The sequence below is a fragment of the Haliotis rubra genome, unplaced genomic scaffold (genome assembly GCF_003918875.1).
Source record: "Haliotis rubra isolate DU_JTF1 unplaced genomic scaffold, ASM391887v1 Scf136, whole genome shotgun sequence".
Lineage (NCBI taxonomy): Eukaryota > Metazoa > Mollusca > Gastropoda > Lepetellida > Haliotidae > Haliotis > Haliotis rubra.
In genome coordinates, this window is record NW_025765292.1 from 1,398,839 (window position 1) to 1,420,041 (window position 21,203).

General features: G+C 43.9%; 2 protein-coding genes across 2 annotated transcripts; both read right to left on the reverse strand.

The window, feature by feature from the left end:
• Positions 1-979: 979 nt before the first annotated feature.
• LOC124268100 (early nodulin-75-like) lies at positions 980-1,777 on the reverse strand. Its single transcript, XM_046703118.1, has one exon. The coding sequence runs from the start codon at positions 1,775-1,777 to the stop codon at positions 980-982; it is 798 nt and encodes a 265-aa protein (XP_046559074.1).
• Positions 1,778-1,844: 67 nt separating this feature from the next.
• Positions 1,845-19,291, reverse strand: LOC124268102 (acrosin-like). The gene is made up of 3 exons (XM_046703119.1): positions 18,812-19,291; positions 2,524-2,658; positions 1,845-2,380 (listed from the first exon to the last, which is right to left on the reverse strand). Exons 1-3 carry the CDS (start codon positions 19,152-19,154, stop codon positions 1,845-1,847), a joined length of 1,014 nt encoding a protein of 337 aa, XP_046559075.1. The 5' UTR covers positions 19,155-19,291.
• Positions 19,292-21,203: the final 1,912 nt, after the last annotated feature.

A 21,203-nucleotide genomic window follows, 5' to 3' on the forward strand; every position in this document is an offset into this window, starting at 1 on the left:
GATCGATGCTCATGCTGTTGATCACTGGATTATCTGGTCCCGACTCGATTATGTACAGACCGTCGTCATATAGCTGGAATATTGCTGTGCGGCGTTAAACAACACCCAAAAAATAGAAACATAGCAAGTATAAGCTTCAACATATCATATGCACCCGCATACGATACGAAAGTGTCGCTTTCTCCGCTAAAATACCACTTGTTAAAATAACGCTAAAGGTGGTCGAATTTCTGAAGGTGTAACCCCGTTTCATTCACAAAATAGCCCGCCAGATCGACACATCTTGGAATTATCTTCCATTTTCAGCTGGACAGGTTCAAGATTTACAACACGGGACGCCATCTTGGCTCGCTAGGAGTGACTGCTCGAAAGTGGTCACTCGTGTATTAGCGGGTACGCGAGACCTCGTTTTCGTTCAGCGGATATTCGCGAATACTCGCGGGTATTCGTTCTGTTGAACACGCCTCTGGTCCTTCAACGAGGCGAACAGTCCCCAGTTCTGATAGAGAGCAAAACACATAAAGACGAGTAAAAGTGACAAAAATTTATATCTGAATCGACCATAATACCATTATGTGTGCTGACGTTTTGGTAAACGCCACAGTATTACAAGGAACCAAAGGAAGATTATCATTCCTGGAGGTTAGTGTTGGGTGGTGGAATGGTGGTATTGCGGATTGCGGAGGAGTGTCAATATGTGGTGGCTCTGGCTGTATCAGTGGCTACAGAGGGTCATTTTTGGAAGGGTGGTGAAAGTTGTGTCAAAAGGGATGGTTGTGAAGGTCGTCATTATAATAAGCAGTGGTTGAGGGTCAGTTTGGGGAGGTTACAGTGATATGGCGGTGGTGACGGTAGGGGAGGTTCTAGTAATGTCTGGATCATTACGCAGGAGGTGGAGGTAACTCATATTGTTGATAGAGGGTCTTGAGGAGATGGTGGAGGGTCGTTTTTGTGAATGCTCAATAGTTGGTACAGGAGATTATATGGCAGGTGGTGGTGGGTCGTTTTGTGGAGGCTCCATAGCTGGTGGAGGAGGATCGTTTTGTGGAGGCTCAATAGCTGGTGGAGGAGGATCGTTTTGTGGAGGCTCAATAGCTGGTGGAGGAGGATCGTTTTGTGGAGGCTCCATAGCTGGTGGAGGAGGATCGTTTTGTGGAGGCTCAATAGCTGGTGGAGGAGGATCGTTTTGTGGAGGCTCCATAGCTGGTGGAGGTGGATCGTTTTGTGGAGGCTCCATAGCTGGTGGAGGAGGATCGTTTTGTGGAGGCTCCATAGCTGGTGGAGGAGGATCGTTTTGTGGAGGCTCCATAGCTGGTGGAGGAGGATCGTTTTGTGGAGGCTCTATAGCTGGTGGAGGAGGATCGTTTTGTGGAGGCTCAAGAGCAGGTGGAGGAGGATCGTTTTGTGGAGGCTCAATAGCTAGTGGAGGAGGATCGTTTTGTGGAGGCTCAATAGCTGGTGGAGGAGGATCGTTTTGTGGAGGCTCAATAGCTGGTGGAGGAGGATCGTTTTGTGGGAGGCTCAAGAGCTGGTGGAGGAGGATCGTTTGTGGAGGCTCAATAGCTGGTGGAGGAGGATCGTTTTGTGGAGGCTCAATAGCTGGTGGAGGAGGATCGTTTTGTGGAGGCTCAATAGCTGGTGGAGGAGGATCGTTTTGTTGAGGCTCCATAGCTGGTGGAGGAGGATCGTTTTGTGGAGGCTCTATAGCTGGTGGAGGAGGATCGTTTTGTGGAGGCTCTATAGCTGGTGGAGGAGGATCGTTTTGTGGAGGCTCCATAGCTGGTGGAGGAGGATCGTTTTGTGGAGGCTCAATAGCTGGTGGAGGAGGATCGTTTTGTGGAGGCTCAAGAGCTGGTGGGGAGGATCGTTTTGTGGAGGCTCAAGAGCAGGTGGAGGAGGATCGTTTTGTGGAGGCTCAATAGCTGGTGGAGGAGGATCGTTTTGTTGAGGCTCAAGAGCTGGTGGAGGAGGAGGATCGTTTTGTGGAGGCTCCATAGCTGGTGGAGGAGGATCGTTTTGTGGAGGCTCCATAGCTGGTGGAGGAGGATCGTTTTGTGGAGGCTCCATCGTTTTGCTGGTGGAGGAGGATCGTTTTGTGAAGGCTCTATAGCTGGTGGAGGAGGATCGTTTTGTGGAGGCTCAATAGCTGGTGGAGGAGGATCGTTTTGTGGAGGCTCCATAGCTGGTGGAGGAGGATCGTTTTGTGGAGGCTCAATAGCTGGTGGAGGAGGATCGTTTTGTGGAGGCTCCATAGCTGGTGGAGGAGGATCGTTTTGTGGAGGCTCCATAGCTGGTGGAGGAGGATCGTTTTGTGGAGGCTCTATAGTAAGTGGAGGAGATTGATGAGGAGAATTTGTATCTGTTAATGTGACGGGAGAACCTGAAGCAAATTGTTTATAGCTATGGATAGTGTTTATTACAGCTCCTTGTGTTTCTTTTATTCATGTGATTGAATTACACCGAAACTTGATCTTTATACGGTAATATATAATGTGAATATGAAGACAATGTTGCAATGTTTACCTGACATGTCAGCACATATGCTCCCCGATTGCAATTTGTTTTCCTGGCATTTGCAGAAATTGTCTCTGCAAGCGGTATATGCTGTGAAGGAACAGTCTTTGTTCGTTGTGCAGCTGGATCCAAACGTTTGAGGGGCTGACAAAAGAAACACATAACAAGCGTGATATCCACAAACACTACTCACTATCTCTTCTCAGATCAACGTAAGGCGGGATAATATGAAAACACCTGAAGACCAACGAGTATCATTGCATTAATGTGCATAGTCACAAACCAAATGATAAAGGGTGGAAACAGATCAGATACTCTTTAACTCCAGCTAGTGTCGATATTACTTGGTCATTCCTCCAGAGGAAAGAGCATCTGAAGAAAAATAATTAAGAACACGCACAAACGCTGAAACATCTTATGGTGGAATGGAGTATTTTAGGAACTGCCATTCAAATGTTGATCTATTTTGCATTTGTTGGTGTATTATTTCTCAAGAGCAGAATTCGGTATTTAATTTTTGTTTCTGAGAATATATGGTTAGTAGGTTTATTAAAAATATAATTTTTACCAATGTTACGTGGCGATCGCACCGTGCTTCCCTCTGGAATTACTGCACCCTGCTGTGGGTACAACAGTATCATTGGGAGACTGGTGTGGGTATAACTTCATCACTGGGTGGCTGGTGTGGGTACAACGGTAACATTGGAAGACTGGTCTGGGTAAAACTGTATCATTGGGAGACTGCTGTGGGTACAACAGTATCATTGGGAGACTGGTGTGGGTATAACTTTATCACTGGGTGGCTGGTGTGGGTAAAACTGTATCACTGGAAGAATGCTGTGGGTACAACAGTATCATTGGGAGACTGGTGTGGGTGTAACTGTATATCTGGGAGACTGACATGGGTATAACTGTATCATTGGGAGACTGGTGTGGGTATAACTGCATCATTCGGAGACTGGTGGGTATAACTGTATCATTGGGAGACTGGTATGGGTATAACTGTAGCAATGGGAGACAGGTGTGGGTTTAACTGTAGCAGTGGGAGACTGGTGTGGGTATAACTGTATCATTGGGAGACTGATGTGGGTATAACTGTATCGTTGGGAAACTGGTGTGGGAATAACTGTAGCAATTGGGAGACTGGTATGGGTATAACTGTATCATTGGGAGACTGACATGGGTATAACTGTATCTTTGGGAGACTGGTGTGGGTATAGCTGTATCATTGTCAGACTGACATGTTTAAAACTGTATAATTGGGAGACTGACATGGGTAAAATTGTGTCATTGGGAGAATGATGTGGGTTTAGTTGTATCATTGGGAGACTGATGTGGGTATAACTGCAGCAGTGGGAGACTGCTGCGTGTTTACCTGTATCATTGGGAGACTGAACTGGGTATAACTGTATCATTGGGAGACTGGTGGGTATAACTGGATCATTGGGAGATTGTTGTGGGTATAACTGTATCGGTGGGAGACTGTTGTGGGTATAACTGTATCATTAGGAGACTGATGTGGGTATAACTGTATCATTGGGAGAATGGTGAGGGTATAACTGTATTATTGGGAGACTGGTGTGGGTATAACTGTATCATTGGAAGACTGGTGTGGGTATAACTGTTCATTGGGAGACTGACAACTGCATGTGGATACAACTGCATGGGTATTGGGGAGACTGGTGTAGGTATAACTGTAGCTGTATAACTGTATCATTGGGAGACTGATCTGGGTATGTGGGGTATAACTGTATCATTGGGATCGTTGGAGTATCTTGGGAGACTGGACACTGACTGACGGGTATAACTGTATCATTGGGAGACTGAGACTGTGGGTATAACTGTATCATTTGGGAGACTTGTGGGTAGGGTAAACTGTAGCATTGGGGAGACTGGTGTGGGTATAACTGTAGCATTGGGAGACTGCTGTGGGTATAACTGTATCATTGGGAGACTGATGTGGGTATAACTGTAGCATTGGGTGACTGCTGTGGGTATAACTGTATCATTGGGAGACTGATCTGGGTATAACTGTAGCATTGGGTAACTGGTGTGGGTATAACTGTATCATTGGGAGACTGGTGTGGGTGTACCTGTATCGTTGGTTTACTGGTGTGGAAATAACTGTATCTTTCGGACACTGACATGGTTATAACTGTATCATTGGGAGACTGATGTGGGTATAACTGTATAATTGGGAGACTGGTGAGGGTATAACTGTAGCATTGGGAGACTGACATGGTTGTAACTGTAGCATTGGGACACTGATTTTGGTATAACTGTATCATTGGGAGACTGACATGGGTATAACTGTATCATTGGGAGAAGGACATTGGTATAACTGGATCATTGGGAGACTGATGTGGATATAACTGTATCATGGGGAGACTGGTGTGGATATAACTTTATCATTGGGAGACTGGTGTTGGTACAGCTGTAGATTTGGGAGACTGATGTGGTAATAACTGTATCACTGGGTGGCTGATGTGGGTACAACAGTATCATTGGGATACTGGTGAGGGTATAACTGTATCATTGGGAGACTGGTATGGGTATAACTGTAGCAATGGGAGACTGGTGTGGGTGTACCTGTATCGTTGGTTTACTGGTGTGGAAATAACTGTATCTTTGGGACACTGACATGGTTATAACTGTAGCGTTGGGAGACTGATGTGGGGTATAACTGTATAATTGGGAGACTTGTGAGGGTATACCTGTAGCATTGGGAGACGGCCGTGGGTATAACTGTAGCATTAGGAGACTGCTGTGGGTGTAACTGTATCATTGTCAGACTGACATGTTTAAAACTGTGTCATTGGGAGACTGATGTGGGTATAACTGTAGCAATGGGACAGATGTGGGTGTAGGTATAACTGTATCATTGAGATACTGATGTGGGTGTAACTGTATATCTGGGAGACTGACATGGGTATAACTGTATCATTTGGAGACTGATGTGGGTATAACTGTAGCAATGGGAAATTGGTGTAGGTATAACTGTATCATTGGGATACTGATGTGGGTGTAACTGTATATCTGGAAGACTGATGTGGGTATAACTGTATCATTGGGAGACTGGTGTGGGTATAACTGTAGCATTGGGAGACTGGTGTGGGTATAACTGTAGCATTGGGAGACTGGTGTGGGTATAACTGTAGCATTAGGAGACTGCTGTGGGTATAACTGTATCATTGGGAGACTGGTGTGGGTGTAACTGTATCGTTGGTTTACTGGTGTGGAAATAACTGTATCTTTCGGACACTGACATGGTTATAACTGTATCATTGGGAGACTGATGTGGGTATAACTGTATAATTGGGAGACTGGTTAGGGTATAACTGTAGCATTGGGAAACGGCCGTGGGTATAACTGTATCATTAGGAGACCGCTGTGGGTATAACTGTATCATTGGGAGACTGATCTGGGTATAACTGTAGCATTGGGTAACTGGTGTGGGTATAACTGTATCATTGGGAGACTGGTGTGGGTGTACCTGTATCGTTGGTTTACTGGTGTGGAAATAACTGTATCTTTCAGACACTGACATGGTTATAACTGTATCATTGGGAGACTGATGTGGGTATAACTGTATAATTGGGAGACTGGTGAGGGTATAACTGTATCATTGGAAAACTGACATGGTTGTAACTGTAGCATTGGGACACTGATGTGAGTAGAACTGTATCATTGGGAGACTGACATGGGTATAACTGTATCATTGGGAGAAGGACATGGGTATAACTGGATCATTGGGAGACTGATGTGGATATAACTGTATCATGGGGAGACTGGTCTGGATATAACTTTATCATTGGGAGGATGGTGTTGGTACAGCTGTAGATTTGGGAGACTGATGTGGTAATAACTGTATCACTGGGTGGCTGGTGTGGGTACAACAGTATCATTGGGAGACTGGTGAGAATATAACTGTATCATTGGGAGACTGGTATGGGTATAACTGTAGCAATGGGAGACTGGTGAGGGTTTAACTCTAACAGTGGGAGACTGGTGTGGGTATAGCTGTATCATTGTCAGACTGACATGTTTAAAACTGTATCATTGTGAGACTGACATGGGTAAAACTGTGTCATTGGGAGACTGATGTGGGTTTAGCTGTATCATTGGGAGACTGATGGGGGTATAACTGTATCATTGGGAGACTGGTATGGGTATAACTGTAGTAATGGGAGACTGGTGTTGGTGTACCTGTATCGTTGGTTTACTGGTGTGGAAATAACTGTATCTTTCGGACACTGACATGGTTATAACTGTATCATTGGGAGACTGATGTGGGTATAACTGTATAATTGGGAGACTGGTGAGGGTATAACTGTAGCATTGGGGGACGGCCGTGGGTATAACTGTAGCATTAGGAGACTGCTGTGGGTATAACTGTATCATTGGGGACTGGTGAGGGTATAACTGTATCATTTGGAGACTGGTGTGGGTATAGCTGTATCATTGGGAGACTGATGTGGGTATAACTGTATCATTGTCAGACTGACATGTTTAAAACTGTATAATTGGGAGACTGACATGGGTAAAACTGTGTCATTGGGAGACTGATGTGGGTATAACTGTAGCAATTGGAAACTGGTGTAGGTATAACTGTATCATTGGGATACTGATGTGTGTATAACTGTATATCTAGGAGACAGATGTGGGTATAACTGTATCATTGGCAGACTGGTGTGGGTATAACTGTAGCATTGGGAGACTGGTGTAGGTATAACTGTAGCATTGGGAGACGGCCGTGGGTATAACTGTAGCATTAGGTGACTGCTGTGGGTATAACTGTGTCATTGGGAGACTGATCTGGGTATAACTGTAGCATTGGGTAACTGGTGTGGGTATAACTGTATCATTGGGAGACTGGTGTGGGTGTACCTGTATCGTTGGTTTACTGGTGTGGAAATGACTGTATCTTTCGGACACTGACATGGTTAAAACTGTATCATTGGGAGACTGATGTTGGTATAACTGTATCATTGGGAGACTGGTGTGGGTGTACCTGTATCGTTGGTTTACTGGTGTGGAAATGACTGTATCTTTCGGACACTGACATGGTTAAAACTGTGTCATTGGGAGACTGATGTGGGTATAACTGCATAATTGGGAGACTGACATGGTTGTAACTGTAGCATTGGGACACTGATGTGGGTATAACTGTATCATTGGGAGACTGACATGGGTATAACTGTATCATTGGGAGAAGGACATGGGTATAACTGTATAATTGGGAGACTGATATGGTTGTAACTGTAGCATTGGGAGACTGGTGTGGGTATAGCTGTGTCATTGTCAGACTGACATGTTTAAAACTGTATCATTGGGAGACTGACATGGGTAAAACTGTGTCATTTGGAGACTGGTGTGGGTATAACTGTATCATTGGGAGACTGATGTGGGTATAACTGTATCATTGGGAGACTAGTGTGGGTATAACTGTATCATTGGGAGACTGGTGTGGGTATAACTGTATCATTGGGAGACTGATGTGGGTATAACTGTATCATTGGGAGACTGGTGTGGGTATAACTGTATCATTGGGAGACTGGTGTGTATAACTGTATCATTGGGAGACTGGTGTTGGTATAACTGTATCATTAGGAGACTGGTGTGGATATAACTGTATCATTGTCAGACTGACATGTTTAAAACTGTATAATTGGGAGACTGACATGGTTAAAACTGTGTCATTGGGAGACTGATGTGGTTATAACTGTAGCAATGGGAAACTGGTGTAGGTATAACTGTATCATTGGGATACTGATGTGGGTGTAACTGTATATCTGGGAGACTGACATGGGTATAACTGTATCATTTGAAGACTGATGTGGGTGTACCTGTGTCATTGGGAGACTGGTGTGGGTATAACTGTGTAATTGGGAGACTGGTGTGGGTATAACTGTATCATTGGGAGACTCCTGTGGGTATAACTGTAGCATTAGGAGACTGCTGTGGGTATAACTGTATCATTGGGAGACTGGTGTTGGTATAACTATGTCATTGGGAACTGATGTGGGTATAACTGAGACTGATGTGGGTACAACTGCATAACTGTATAACATTGGCGAGACTGATGTGGGTATAACTGTATCATTGGGAGACTGATCTGGGTATAACTGTAGCATTGGGTAACTTGTGTGGGTATAACTGCATCATTTGGAGACTGGTGTGGGTGTACCTGTATCGTTGGTTTACTGGTGTGGAAATAGCTGTATCTTTTGGAGACTGACATGGTTGTAACTGTATCATTGAGAGACTGATGTGGGTATAACTATGTCATTGGGTGACTGATGTCAGTGTAACTGCAGCACTGGGAGGCTGACATGGTTGTAACCGTAGCATTGGGAGACTGACATGGGTATAACTGTATCATTGGGAGACTGACATGGGTATAACTGTATCATTGAGAGACTGATTTGGATATAACTGTATCATTGGGAGACTGGTGTGGATATAACTTTATCATTGGGAGACTGGTGTTGGTACAGCTGTAGCTTTGGGAGACGTGTGGTAATACCTGTATCACTGGGTGGCTGGTGTGAGTACAACTGTATAATTTGCAGACTGCTGTGCGTACAACAGGGAGACTGGTGAGGGTATAACTGTATCATTGGGAGACTAGTGAGGTAAACATGGATCATTTGGAGACTGGTGGGTATAACTGTATCGGTGGGAGACTGCTGTGGGTATAACTGTATCATTAGGAGACTGATGTGGGTATAACTGTATCATTGGGAAAATGGTGTGGGTGTAACTGTATTATTGGGAGACTGGTGTGGGTATAACTGTATCATTGGGAGACTGGTGTGTGTATAACTGTTCATTGGGAGACTGATGAGGATACAACTGTATGATTGGGTGGCTTGTGTGGGTATACTGTATCATTGGGAGACTTTTGTGGGTATAACTGTATCATTTGGAGACTGGTGCGGGTATAACTGTATCATTGGGAGACTGGTGTGGGTATAATTGTGTCATTGGGAGACTCGTAAGGGTATAACTGTATCATTGGGAGACTGGTGGTATAACTGTATCATTGGGAGACTGACATGGGTATAACTCTAGCAATGGGAGACTGGTGTGGGTTTAACTGTAGCAGTGGGAGACTGGTGTGGGTATAACTGTATCATTGGGAGACTGGTGTGGGTATAACTGTTTCATTGGGAGACTGATCTGGGTATAACTGTATCATTGGGAGACTGGTGTTGGTATAACTGTATCATGGGGAGACTGGTGTTGGTAAAACTGTATCATTTTCATACTGACTTGTTTAAAACTGTATAATTGGGAGACTCACATTTGTAAAACTGTGTCATTGGGAGACTGATGTGGGTTTAGCTGTATCATTGGGAGACTGGTGTGGGTATAACTGCAGGAGTGGGAGACTGCTGTGGATTTACCTGTATCATTGGGAGACTGGTGTGGGTATAACTGTGGCATTGGGAGGCTGGTGTGGGTATAACTGTATCATTGGGAGAATGCTGTGAGTACAGTTGTAGCATTGGGAGACTGCTGTGGGTATAACTGTAGCATTAGGTAGCTGGTGTGGGTATAACTGTAGCATTGGGAGACTGCTGTGGGTATAACTGTGGCATTGGGAGACTGGTGTGGGTATAACTGTGTCATTGGGAGACTGTTGTGGGTATAACTGTGGCATTGGGAGACTGGTGTGGGTATAACTGTATCAGTTGGTGACTGCTGTGGGTATAACTGTGGCATTGGGAGATTGGTGTTGTTATAAACGTATCATTGGGAGACTGATGTGGGTACAACTGTACCTTTGACTGGTAGGTGTGGTTATAACTGTGTCATTGGGAGAATGGTGTGCGTAAAAATGTATCATTGGGAGACAAGTGTGGGTATAACTGTATCATTGGGAGACTGGTTCGGGTATAACTGTGTCATTGGGAAACGGGTGTGGGTATAACTGTGTCATTGGAAGACTGCTGTGTGTATAACTGTAGCATTATTTAACTGGTGTGGGTATAACTGTAGCATTGGGACACTTCTGTTGGTATAACTGTATCATTGGGAGACTGGTGTGGGTATAACTGTGGCATTAAGAGACTGGTGTGGGTATAACTGTAGCATTGGGAGGCTGGTGTGGGTAAAACTGTGGCATTGGGAGGCTGGTGTGGGTATAACTGTAGCATTAGGAGACTGCTGGGGGTATAACTGTGGCATTAGGTAGCTGGTGTGGGTATATCTGTAGCATTCGGAGACTGCTATGGGTATACCTGTGGCATTGGGAGACTGGTGTGGGTATAACTGTGTCATTGGGAGACTGTTGTGTGTATAACTGTGGCATTAGGTAGCTGGTGTGGGTATATCTGTAGTGTGGAGACTGCTATGGGGTATACCTGTGTCATTGGGAGACTGGTGTGGGTATAACTGTGTCATTGGGAGACTGTTGTGTGTATAACTGTAGCATTGGGAGACTGGTGTGGGTATAACTGTATCATTGGGAGACTGCTGTGGGTATAACTGTGTCATTGGGAGACTGGTGGGTGTATAACTGAGTCAGTTGGTGACTGCTGTGGGTATAGCTGTAGCATTGGGAGATTGGTGAGGTTATAAGTGTATCATTGGGAGACTGATGTGGGTACAACTGTAGCATTGGGAGACTGCTGTGGGAACAACTGTACCTTTGGCTGGCGGGTGTGGGTATAACTGTATCATTGGGAAACTGCTGTGGGTATAACTGTTGCATAAGGAGACTGGTGTCCGTATAACTGTATCATTTGGAGACTGTATCATTGGGAGAATGACATAGGTATAACTGTATCATTGGGAGACTGACATGGGTATGACTGTAGCATTTGGAGACTAGTGTGGGTGTAACTGTAGCATTGGGAGACTGCTGTGGGTACATCTGTATCTTTGGGTGGCTGGTGTGGGTATAACTGTATCTTTGGGTGCCTGGTGTGAGTATAACTGTATCTTTGGGAGACTGGTATGGGTATAACTGTATCATTGGGAGACTGGTGTGGGTATAACTGAATTATTGGAAGACTGCAGTGGGTATAACTGTATCATTAGGAGCCTGGTGTGGGTATAACTGTATCATCGGGAGACTTGTGTGGGTATAACTGTATTATTGGGAGACAAGTGTGGGTATAACTGTATCATTGGGAGAGTGACATGGTTATAATTATATCATTGGGAGACTGACATGGGTAAAACTGTATCATTGGGAGACTGCTGTGGGTATAACTGTATCATTGGGTGACTGGTGTGTGTATAACTGTTTGATTTAAACATATTTATTCAAGAGAATGGATTGGGTACAAGTTATGCCAACTTAGTGAAACCCTCTCCTATTTACAGTGCTTACATGCAAAAGTGAAACAAACTATATGTACAGGGGTAGAAAGATATATACAAAATGATATATACAATACAATGAATACATGAATTATTTAGATCATACACATTATATCCAATCACTGAACCTTTTGGAATTTGATATATATTTTTGAACTTCTTTAAAAATTTGAATATTGTCACTATACGGAAGATCTGCACTGCCATTTAATAGTACGTCTAGGTTTGTTGGTGCTTTAATGTTACAAATTCTGCTAATATTTTTAAACATTTCCTGTCTGATAACAGAATACAAAGAACATTCCATAAAATAATGTTGAGAATTTTCACAGGTAAATTTACAATTACATTCTGGGTTCTCTATAAGACCGATCCTATATAGATCACCATTTAATCTACTATTTGAATATCTTAGCTGGGTATGAATTACATTGAGTTTTCTATTACCAAATGAGAAATATCCTGGTGCTTTTGACTTACGCGAGCTTATATGCGATTTAAAACTTTTAAGGGAAACTGATTCTCTAACATATAAAGGGAGATTATTCCAAAGTTGTGCAGATGATGGGAAAAATGATTGACTGTAGAGATTTGTGCGGGAATAGTACAGGGAAAGATCACGAATGTTTCTAAGATTATAATTTGTCCTAGATTCAACAGTTTGAGGCATAAGATCACAAAGGTAGGATGGAGCATTTTTGTTGTAGATATTATAGAACAAAGACAGTTTACGACATCTTCTTCTTTCTTTTAACATTTGCCAACCTGTTTCATATATCAGAGTATCTCTAGTAGTATATTTTGGTAAACCAGTAACTATCCTGGCGGCCTCAAACTGAACTTTTTCTGTGTATAACTGTAGCATTGGGAGACTGGTTTGGGTATAACTGTATCATATTGGAGCGCTTCACAGGCAGCACACACGACCTTCTGCTCTCTCATGTTTTAGTGTTTTTAGGTGTTTATTCCCACTATTCGGATCTGAAAATTGGCATGGGATTCTTATCTGGTGTGTATTTTCTAAATATGAAAAATGACTTTTGTGCATCTTGCAGAAATATTGACTTTGTTGTGTACTTTTACTCAAAACTTTGAAATTTTCAAATGTGAGCTGCCACTCAATGACAATACAAATGTAAGCTGCTATTGTAGGCCAATCAACTGGACAAGCCTGAGTATGGGCATGGGTGATCGGATTACGTATTCCAGAGTGGACCTGCTGAACATTAGACAACAGACTAATCTACTGCATTGTGCTGACTCAATCAGACCTGTCAATCACAGGAGATCACGCCCCTTCAAGAGAGGGAAAAAAGGTGGTAGGCGTCACCAGAGGGCTATCAGCATTGTAACTGGATACCGTCCTGGAAAACCAGCTGAAAGCAACTCAGTAAATACTGCCAATCTCACATATGTCACACCAACTAATCTGCCAACGAGAGTCAAAGTTTCCCTGCTTAACGTACGGTCATGTTGCAATAAGTGTCAGGAAATTGAAGATCTTATCAATGACAATGACATTGATATACTTGTGTTGACAGAGACATGGCTCCGGCAGTCCGTCGACGAGGCAAAAGTTGTCTCCATGACACCATTTGGATATTTGTGCCAGCATAAGCCTCGCCCCACACGTGGCGGAGGTTTGGCCATCATATACAGGTCTCATTTCAAAGTTAAACTTTTGCATGATACTGTTTCCTCTTCGTTTGAAACCCTAGACTTTGTGTTGATTGTGGGCAAAACTACAAAAAATATTTTGGCACTGTACAGACCTCCTCCTTCAGTGAAAAACAAACTTACATTTGATCAGTTCTTTGATGAATTCTCAACCCGCATAGAAACAAAATGTACAGCACGATCTAGATTGGTTGTTCTAGGGGACTTCAACATTGACTTTGGGAATACTACTTGTGCACAGGCTGTGAAAATGACAAAACTTTTCAAAAGTCTCGGATGTATTCAAGTTGTGTCTGCGCCCACACATAATCGTGGTAACTGCTTAGACTGGGTAGTTACTTTGAAAGATCAGTGTTGTGTCCTGAATCCCTCTGTCATTGACCTCCAAATTTCTGACCATTTCCTTGTTTCTTTCGAACTTGATACAGACAAACCTCCACTCCCAAAAAAGTTCATTCAGTGTCGGAATCTAAAACATTTAGATCGAGATGCGTTTAGACGTGATTTGTCAAATTCTGATCTCATACAGAATCCACCGTCCGATATTAGCAAACTCATTGACAAATATAACTGTGTCCTCATTGAACTCTTAGATAAATATGCCCCTCTTAGATCTAAGCGTGTAACAGATCGCCCTGTTACACCATGGTCTGTAACACCGGAAGTTATTGCTGCGAAGAAAGCCAGGCGCCGTGCTGAGAGAGCCTGGAGACGCTTCCATCTTGAAATCCACAGGCAAATTTACTGTGTTGCGAGAAATAAAGTGACGTCTTTGATAAGGCAGGCCAAACAGATGTCACTGAACTCTCAAATCCAGGATTCAATGTCTGACACAAGATCACTGTACAGACTCATGTCCCGCCTTCTTGGTAAGTTAGTTGAGCGTGCTGTATGCACACGACTTTCTGAACATCTTGATAAACATGACCTTCATGATCATCTACAGTCCGCCTACCGTAGTCATCATAGCACCGAGACTGCATTGCTGAAAGTGATCAGTGACATTCGGCTTGGCATCGATAACAAGAATCTCGCAGTCTTGGCACTTCTTGACCTAAGCAGTGCATTTGACTACATCGATCACTGCAAACTCCTGGAACGTCTGAGGTTGGAATTTCTCATCGATGGAACAGCTTTAGAGTGGTTTAAATCATACCTGTCCGATAGAAGTCAGTGTGTAATCAATGACAAGTTGTCATCTGACCCATCATATCTTACGTGTGGGGTTCCACAAGGATCCGTCTTAGGACCGGTTCTTTTCACCTTGTATATAAAGGAGCTTGGAAGTGTCGTGGAAGGACATGAAGCGGACAGACATCACTATGCTGATGACTCTCAAGTCTACAGATCCATGGAGTCAAGGCCACTTCAGGCGCACAGGGCTTTGAGTGAATTGAGCACTTGTTGTGAAGATATCAAGGCGTGGATGTATTACAACAAACTAAAACTGAATGGTGACAAGACGGAATGCATTGTCCTAGGGCCACAGAAAAGGAGATCACAGTGTGGTCTTACATGTTTTAGGTTTGATAATACAAACATCCAAATCGCTGACAAGGTCAAAGACCTTGGTGTGATTATCGACTCAGATGTGTCACTGGATGATCACGTTTCCCATCTAGTCCAGAGCTGCTTTGCTCAGTTGCGTACTATTGGACATATCCGACCATATCGCACCACCGAATCTGCCACCACTCTTGTCCTGTCTCTAGTTATGAGCAGGATTGATTACTGTAACTCCCTTCTCGCTGGTGCCACTAAGACACAGATAAGGAAACTTCAGCGTGTGGAAAACGCTGCTGCACGTATAGTGACCCAGTCACCTAAATCTGATGACGCTCTGAAACTCCTACATTCTTTACACTGGCTGCCCATTCACTACAGGATTCAATTCAAGCTTCTGTGCCTCACTTTCCGCTGTCTGTCTGGATCTGCCCCTTCGTATCTGGCCAAGTCCCTCACACAGCACCGCCCATGTCGCTCTCTCCGTTCACAGGATAAACGTTTCCTAGTTATCCCCACTGTAAGGACTTCTACGTATGGTGAAAGGTCCTTTTCGTATGCAGCCTCTGCAGCCTGGAATCAACTACCTCAATATCTACGTGACTGTACAGAACTTTCTAATTTTAAATCCTTACTAAAGACTCACTTTTTCAGATTAGCTTATGAGTGTAAACGATAATACATTGCATTGTTTCCATGTATCTCTCTAATCTTTTATTCTCTCCTATAGTCTGTTTGTATGTACATCTATGTCTTGCGCTTTGAGCATGTTGTACATGGAAAACAGCGCATTACAAGCATGCTATTATCATTGGGTGGCTGGTAAGGGTATAACTGTATCATTGGGTGACTGGTTTTGGTATAACTGTATAATTGGGAAACTGGTGTTGGTATAACTGTATCATTGGGAGACTGGTGTGGGCATAACTGTATCATTGGGTGGCTGGTGAGGGTATAACTGTATCATTGGGTGACTGGTGTTGGTATAACTGTATCATTGGGTGGCTGGTGAGGGTATAACTGTATCATTGGGTGACTGGTGTTGGTATAACTGTATCATTGGGAAACTGGTGTTGGTATAACTGTATCATTGGGAGACTGGTGTGGGCATAACTGTATCATTGGGAGACTGATGTAGGTGTACCTGTATCATTGGGAGACTGGTGTGGGTATAACTGTATCATTGGGAGACTGACATGGTTATAACTGTATCATTGGGATACTGCTGTGGGTATAACTGTAGCATTGGGTGGCTGGTGTGGGTATAACTGTAGCATTGGGTGGCTGGTGTTGCTATAACTGCATCATTGGGAGACTGGTGTGGGTATAACTGTATCATTGGGAGAAGGACATGGGTATGACTGTATCATTGGGAGACTGACATTGGTATAATTGTATCATTGGGAGACTAGTGTGGGTATAACTGTAGCATTGGGAGACTGCTGTGGGTACCTCTGTAGCATTGGGAGACTGCTGTGGGTATAACTGTAGGCTGACTGACTGAGTTTGGGTTTACGCCGCTTTTAGCAATATTCCAGCAACATCACAGCGGGGGACACCAGAAATGGGCTTCACACATTGTACCCATGTGGGGATTCGAACCCGGGTCTTCGGCGTGACGAGCGAACGCTTTAACCACTAGGCTACCCCACCGCCCGTATAACTGTAGGATTGGGTGACTGGTGTGAGTAAAACTGTATCTTTGGGTGGCTGGTGTGGGTATAACTGTATCTTTGGGTGCCTGGTGTGGGTATAACTGTATCTTTGGGAGACTGGTGTGGGTATAACTGTATCATTGGGAGACTGGTGTGGCTATAACTGAATCATTGGGAGCCTGGTGTGGGTATAACTGTATCTTTGGGAGACTGCTGTCGGTATAACTGTATCATCGGGAGACTTGTGTTGGTATAACTGTATCATTGGGAGACTGGTGTGGGTATAACTGCATCATTGGGAGACAAGTGTGGGTATAACTGTATCATTCGGAGACTGGTGTGGGTATAGCTGTATCATTGGGAGACTGATGTGGGTATAACTGTATCATTGGGAGACTGGTATGGGTATAACTGTAGCATTGGGAGACTGCTGTGGGTATACCTGTAGCATTAGGAGACTTCTGTGGGTATAACTGTAGGATTGGGAGACTGAGTGTGGGTATAACTGTATCATTAGGAGACTGCTGTGGGTATAACTGTAGGATTGGGAGACTGCTGTGGGTATAACTGGATAATTGGGAGACTTATGTGGTTATAACTGTAGCATTGGGTGGCTGGTTTGGGTATGACTGCATCATTGGGAGAGTGGTGAGGGTGTACCTGTATCATTGGGAGACTGGTGTGGGTATAACTGTATCATTAGGAGACTGACATGGTTATAACTGAATCATTGGGAGACTGACATGGGTAAAACTGTAACATTGGGAGACTGATGTGGGTATAACTGTAGCATTGGGAGACTGGTGTGGGTATAACTGTATCATTGGGAGACTGGTGTGGTTATAACTGTAGCATTGGGCGACTCAAGCCCATTGCTTACCCCAATTACTCTTTGTACTTCATATACCGATGTACTCGCCTTAAAAAGAGTGCTATTCTATTCTTAAATCTCATTCTCTGTGTATAATATAATGCCAAGCAAATTAAATTTTTGTGGCAAAGATCTAGTGCCCTTATATGTGGAATTTCGTATTTTGTTGTCAAAGTTTGCTTTCGCCTATTCATCTGAGATACAATGGGGATTTGTGCTCAGCGCAATATTGGAAATATTTTTTTTTTCCAAACTACTTTATGCCCTGAATGGGGTCCGCACTTCACTGAAAATAAGATAATTATCTCCAGCTTGGAATTTGGTGATGTGCATGTAAGTAGCTCCAAGTTACTTCTCCTACACCTTCTTTTCCGATATGATGTAAACAACCCACACAACCCTGTGATAACGTATTTGTCAGTGCAGCTAGGAAGAGGACTGGACATTGGCCACCCACTCCCTCTCGCAAATTTTGTTCATGTTTTATGGTTCGTGAAGAGTTGATTTGTTCAATATGTTCCTTAAACAATTTCCTTGCCTTCGCGTGTGTTTGCAACGGGTGTCACGGTTTGGACAATATGCACTTACCTTTTCGCGACCACCTGCTATCATGTATGTTTTACAGTTATTCATAATATCACATACTCGTAATGTAGTCTGGATCAAACAATCTACTCCGCTTTTAGCAGAGATTTCTTATGAATGACAAATGAATGGGGTTTGTTTAATCGGGACAGTTATTGGAGAAAAGAAAACGCCCACTTGTTACTTAGTTTCTCACTCTGAAGAAAGACATTTCAGAAAGCATTTAGGATTATGACACAGTTATTACTGAAGATCAGTATATTTATACTTTGTGTCACCTATTCCATGTATTCAATGTAAGGAGCACACTTAGCCATTCTATAAACATTGCTTACGGTAAGAAATTGAAAACATCTAGAAATGTGAAAAGCATACGCCATATAATTATTATCCAAATCAGTTATATTGGTTATTGCCTTTTCCCAAAACATAATTTCATCAGAATCAGATTCATATGTTTACCCAAAAAACTCTGCTTGATATGTGTATATTTCAAACATAGTTTGTAAATTGAAAGTTATGGTATACAGAAAGTCAACGGAAAATATGTAAACGTGTTTGTTATTAAGTCGTGTGTTACGTGACTTAAAACATATCACTTCAACTTGAGAATGAAAATAAGAATGAAAGTGTATCAACTGTTAGGATCAGGATGAAAAACCGAGGTACCTACATCGACATGTATCGTACATGACGTAGCCGACGCCGCCGACGCTTTTGGGGGTGTTCTCCGAGTTGACAACATATCCTGCACACTGGCTGGCTGTCTTTGAAAACTGAAAACTCACACATTTCTCATCTCTGAAACAATCGGATGCACATTCCAGTCGTGAACTTGCATCGTGCATCCACTTCACCTCCACTGACAACTTCTTGTCCGCGTAGCCGTCAATCATCTTGGCAATACAGTTACAGTGATTATGGCAAATGATTACTCTCATCGAGAGTAACAAAGTTAATGTTTGTGTCCAAAGTATTACATATGGAACTGTCATTTTGATGCCACCTAGCGACATGGAAAATCTAACAATCAATACAGAAGCCAGTGTAAAGTTGTGTACCTGATGATGACCATGAATTATTCCATTACGGTAATGTTTCGATCAATCAGTTTACAACCACCAGTGAGTCGTCCTTCGGGAGATAAGTACACAGTTATGTCTATTCGAACCCGTTGCTTTTTCCTACCATGGCATCTTCCAGTTTGCTATTGTCCAAATGTACAAGCATGACGTTCTATATTTGGCCATACCCTTTTTACGACACAGACTTGTAATCTAAACATTGACACAATCAGACATTCAGTGAGCACCACGACACAAACAGACATTCAGTCAGCACCACGACACAGTCAGACATTCAGTCAGCACCATGACACAGTCAGACATTCAGTCAGCACCATGACACAGTCAGACATTCAGTCAGCACCATGACACAATCAGACATTTAGTCAGCACCACGACACAGACAGACATTCAGTCAGCACCACGACACAGTCAGACATTCAGTCAGCACCACGACACAATCAGACATTTAGTCAGCACCACGACACAGACAGACATTCAGTGAGCACCACGACACAGTCAGACATTCAGTCAGCACCACGACACAATCAGACATTCAGTCAGCACCACGACACAGTCAGACATTCAGTCAGCACCATGACACAGTCAGACATTCAGTCAGCACCATGACACAAACAGACATTCAGTCAGCACCACGACACAAACAGACATTCAGTCAGCACCACGACACAGTCAGACATTCAGTCAGCACCACGACACAATCAGACATTCAGTCAGCACCACGACACAAACAGACATTCAGTCAGCACCACGACACAGTCAGACATTCAGTCAGCACCATGACACAGTCAGACATTCAGTCAGCACCATGACACAGTCAAACATTCAGTCAGCACCATGACACAAACAGACATTCAGTCAGCACCACGACACAAACAGACATTCAATCAGCACCACGACACAGTCAGACATTCAGTCAGCACCACGACACAGTCAGACATTCAGTCAGCACCACGACACAGTCAGACATTCAGTCAGCACCACGACACAGTCAGACATTCAGTCAGCACCACGACACAGTCAGACATTCAGTCAGCACCACGACACAGTCAGACATTCAGTCAGCACCACGACACAGTCAGACATTCAGTCAGCACAACGACACAGTCAGACATTCAGTCAGCACCACGACACAGTCAGACATTCAGTCAGCACCACGACACAGTCAGACATTCAGTGAGCACCACGACACAGTCAGACATTCAGTCAGCACCACGACACAGTCAGACATTCAGTCAGCACCACGACACAGTCAGACATTCAGTCAGCACCACGACACAGTCAGACATTCAGTGAGCACCATGACACAGTCAGACATTCAGTGAGCACCACGACACAATCAGACATGTCAGTGAGCACCATGACACAGTCAGACATGCCAGTGAGCACCACGACACAATCGGACATTTAGTGAGCACCACGACACAGTCAGACATTCAGTCAGCACCACGACACAGTCAGACATTCAGTCAGCACCACGACACAGTCAGACATGCCAGTGAGCACCATGACACAATCAGACATTTAGTGAGCACCACGACACAGTCAGACATTCAGTCAGCACCACGACACAGTCAGACATTCAGTCAGCACCACGACACAGTCAGACATTCAGTCAGCACCACGACACAGTCAGACATTTAGTGAGCACCACGACACAAACGGACATTCAGTCAACCACGACACAGTCAGACATTCAGTCAGCACCATGACACAGTCAGACATTCAGTCAGCACCACGACACAGTCAGACATGCCAGTGAGCACCACGACACAGTCAGACATTCAGTCAGCACCACGACACAGTCAGACATTCAGTCAGCACCACGACACAATCAGACATTTAGTGAGCACCACGACACAGTCAGACATTCAGTGAACACCATGACACAAACGGACATTCAATCAGCACCACGACACAGTCAGACATTCAGTCAACCACGACACAGTCAGACATTCAGTGAGCACCATGACACAGTCA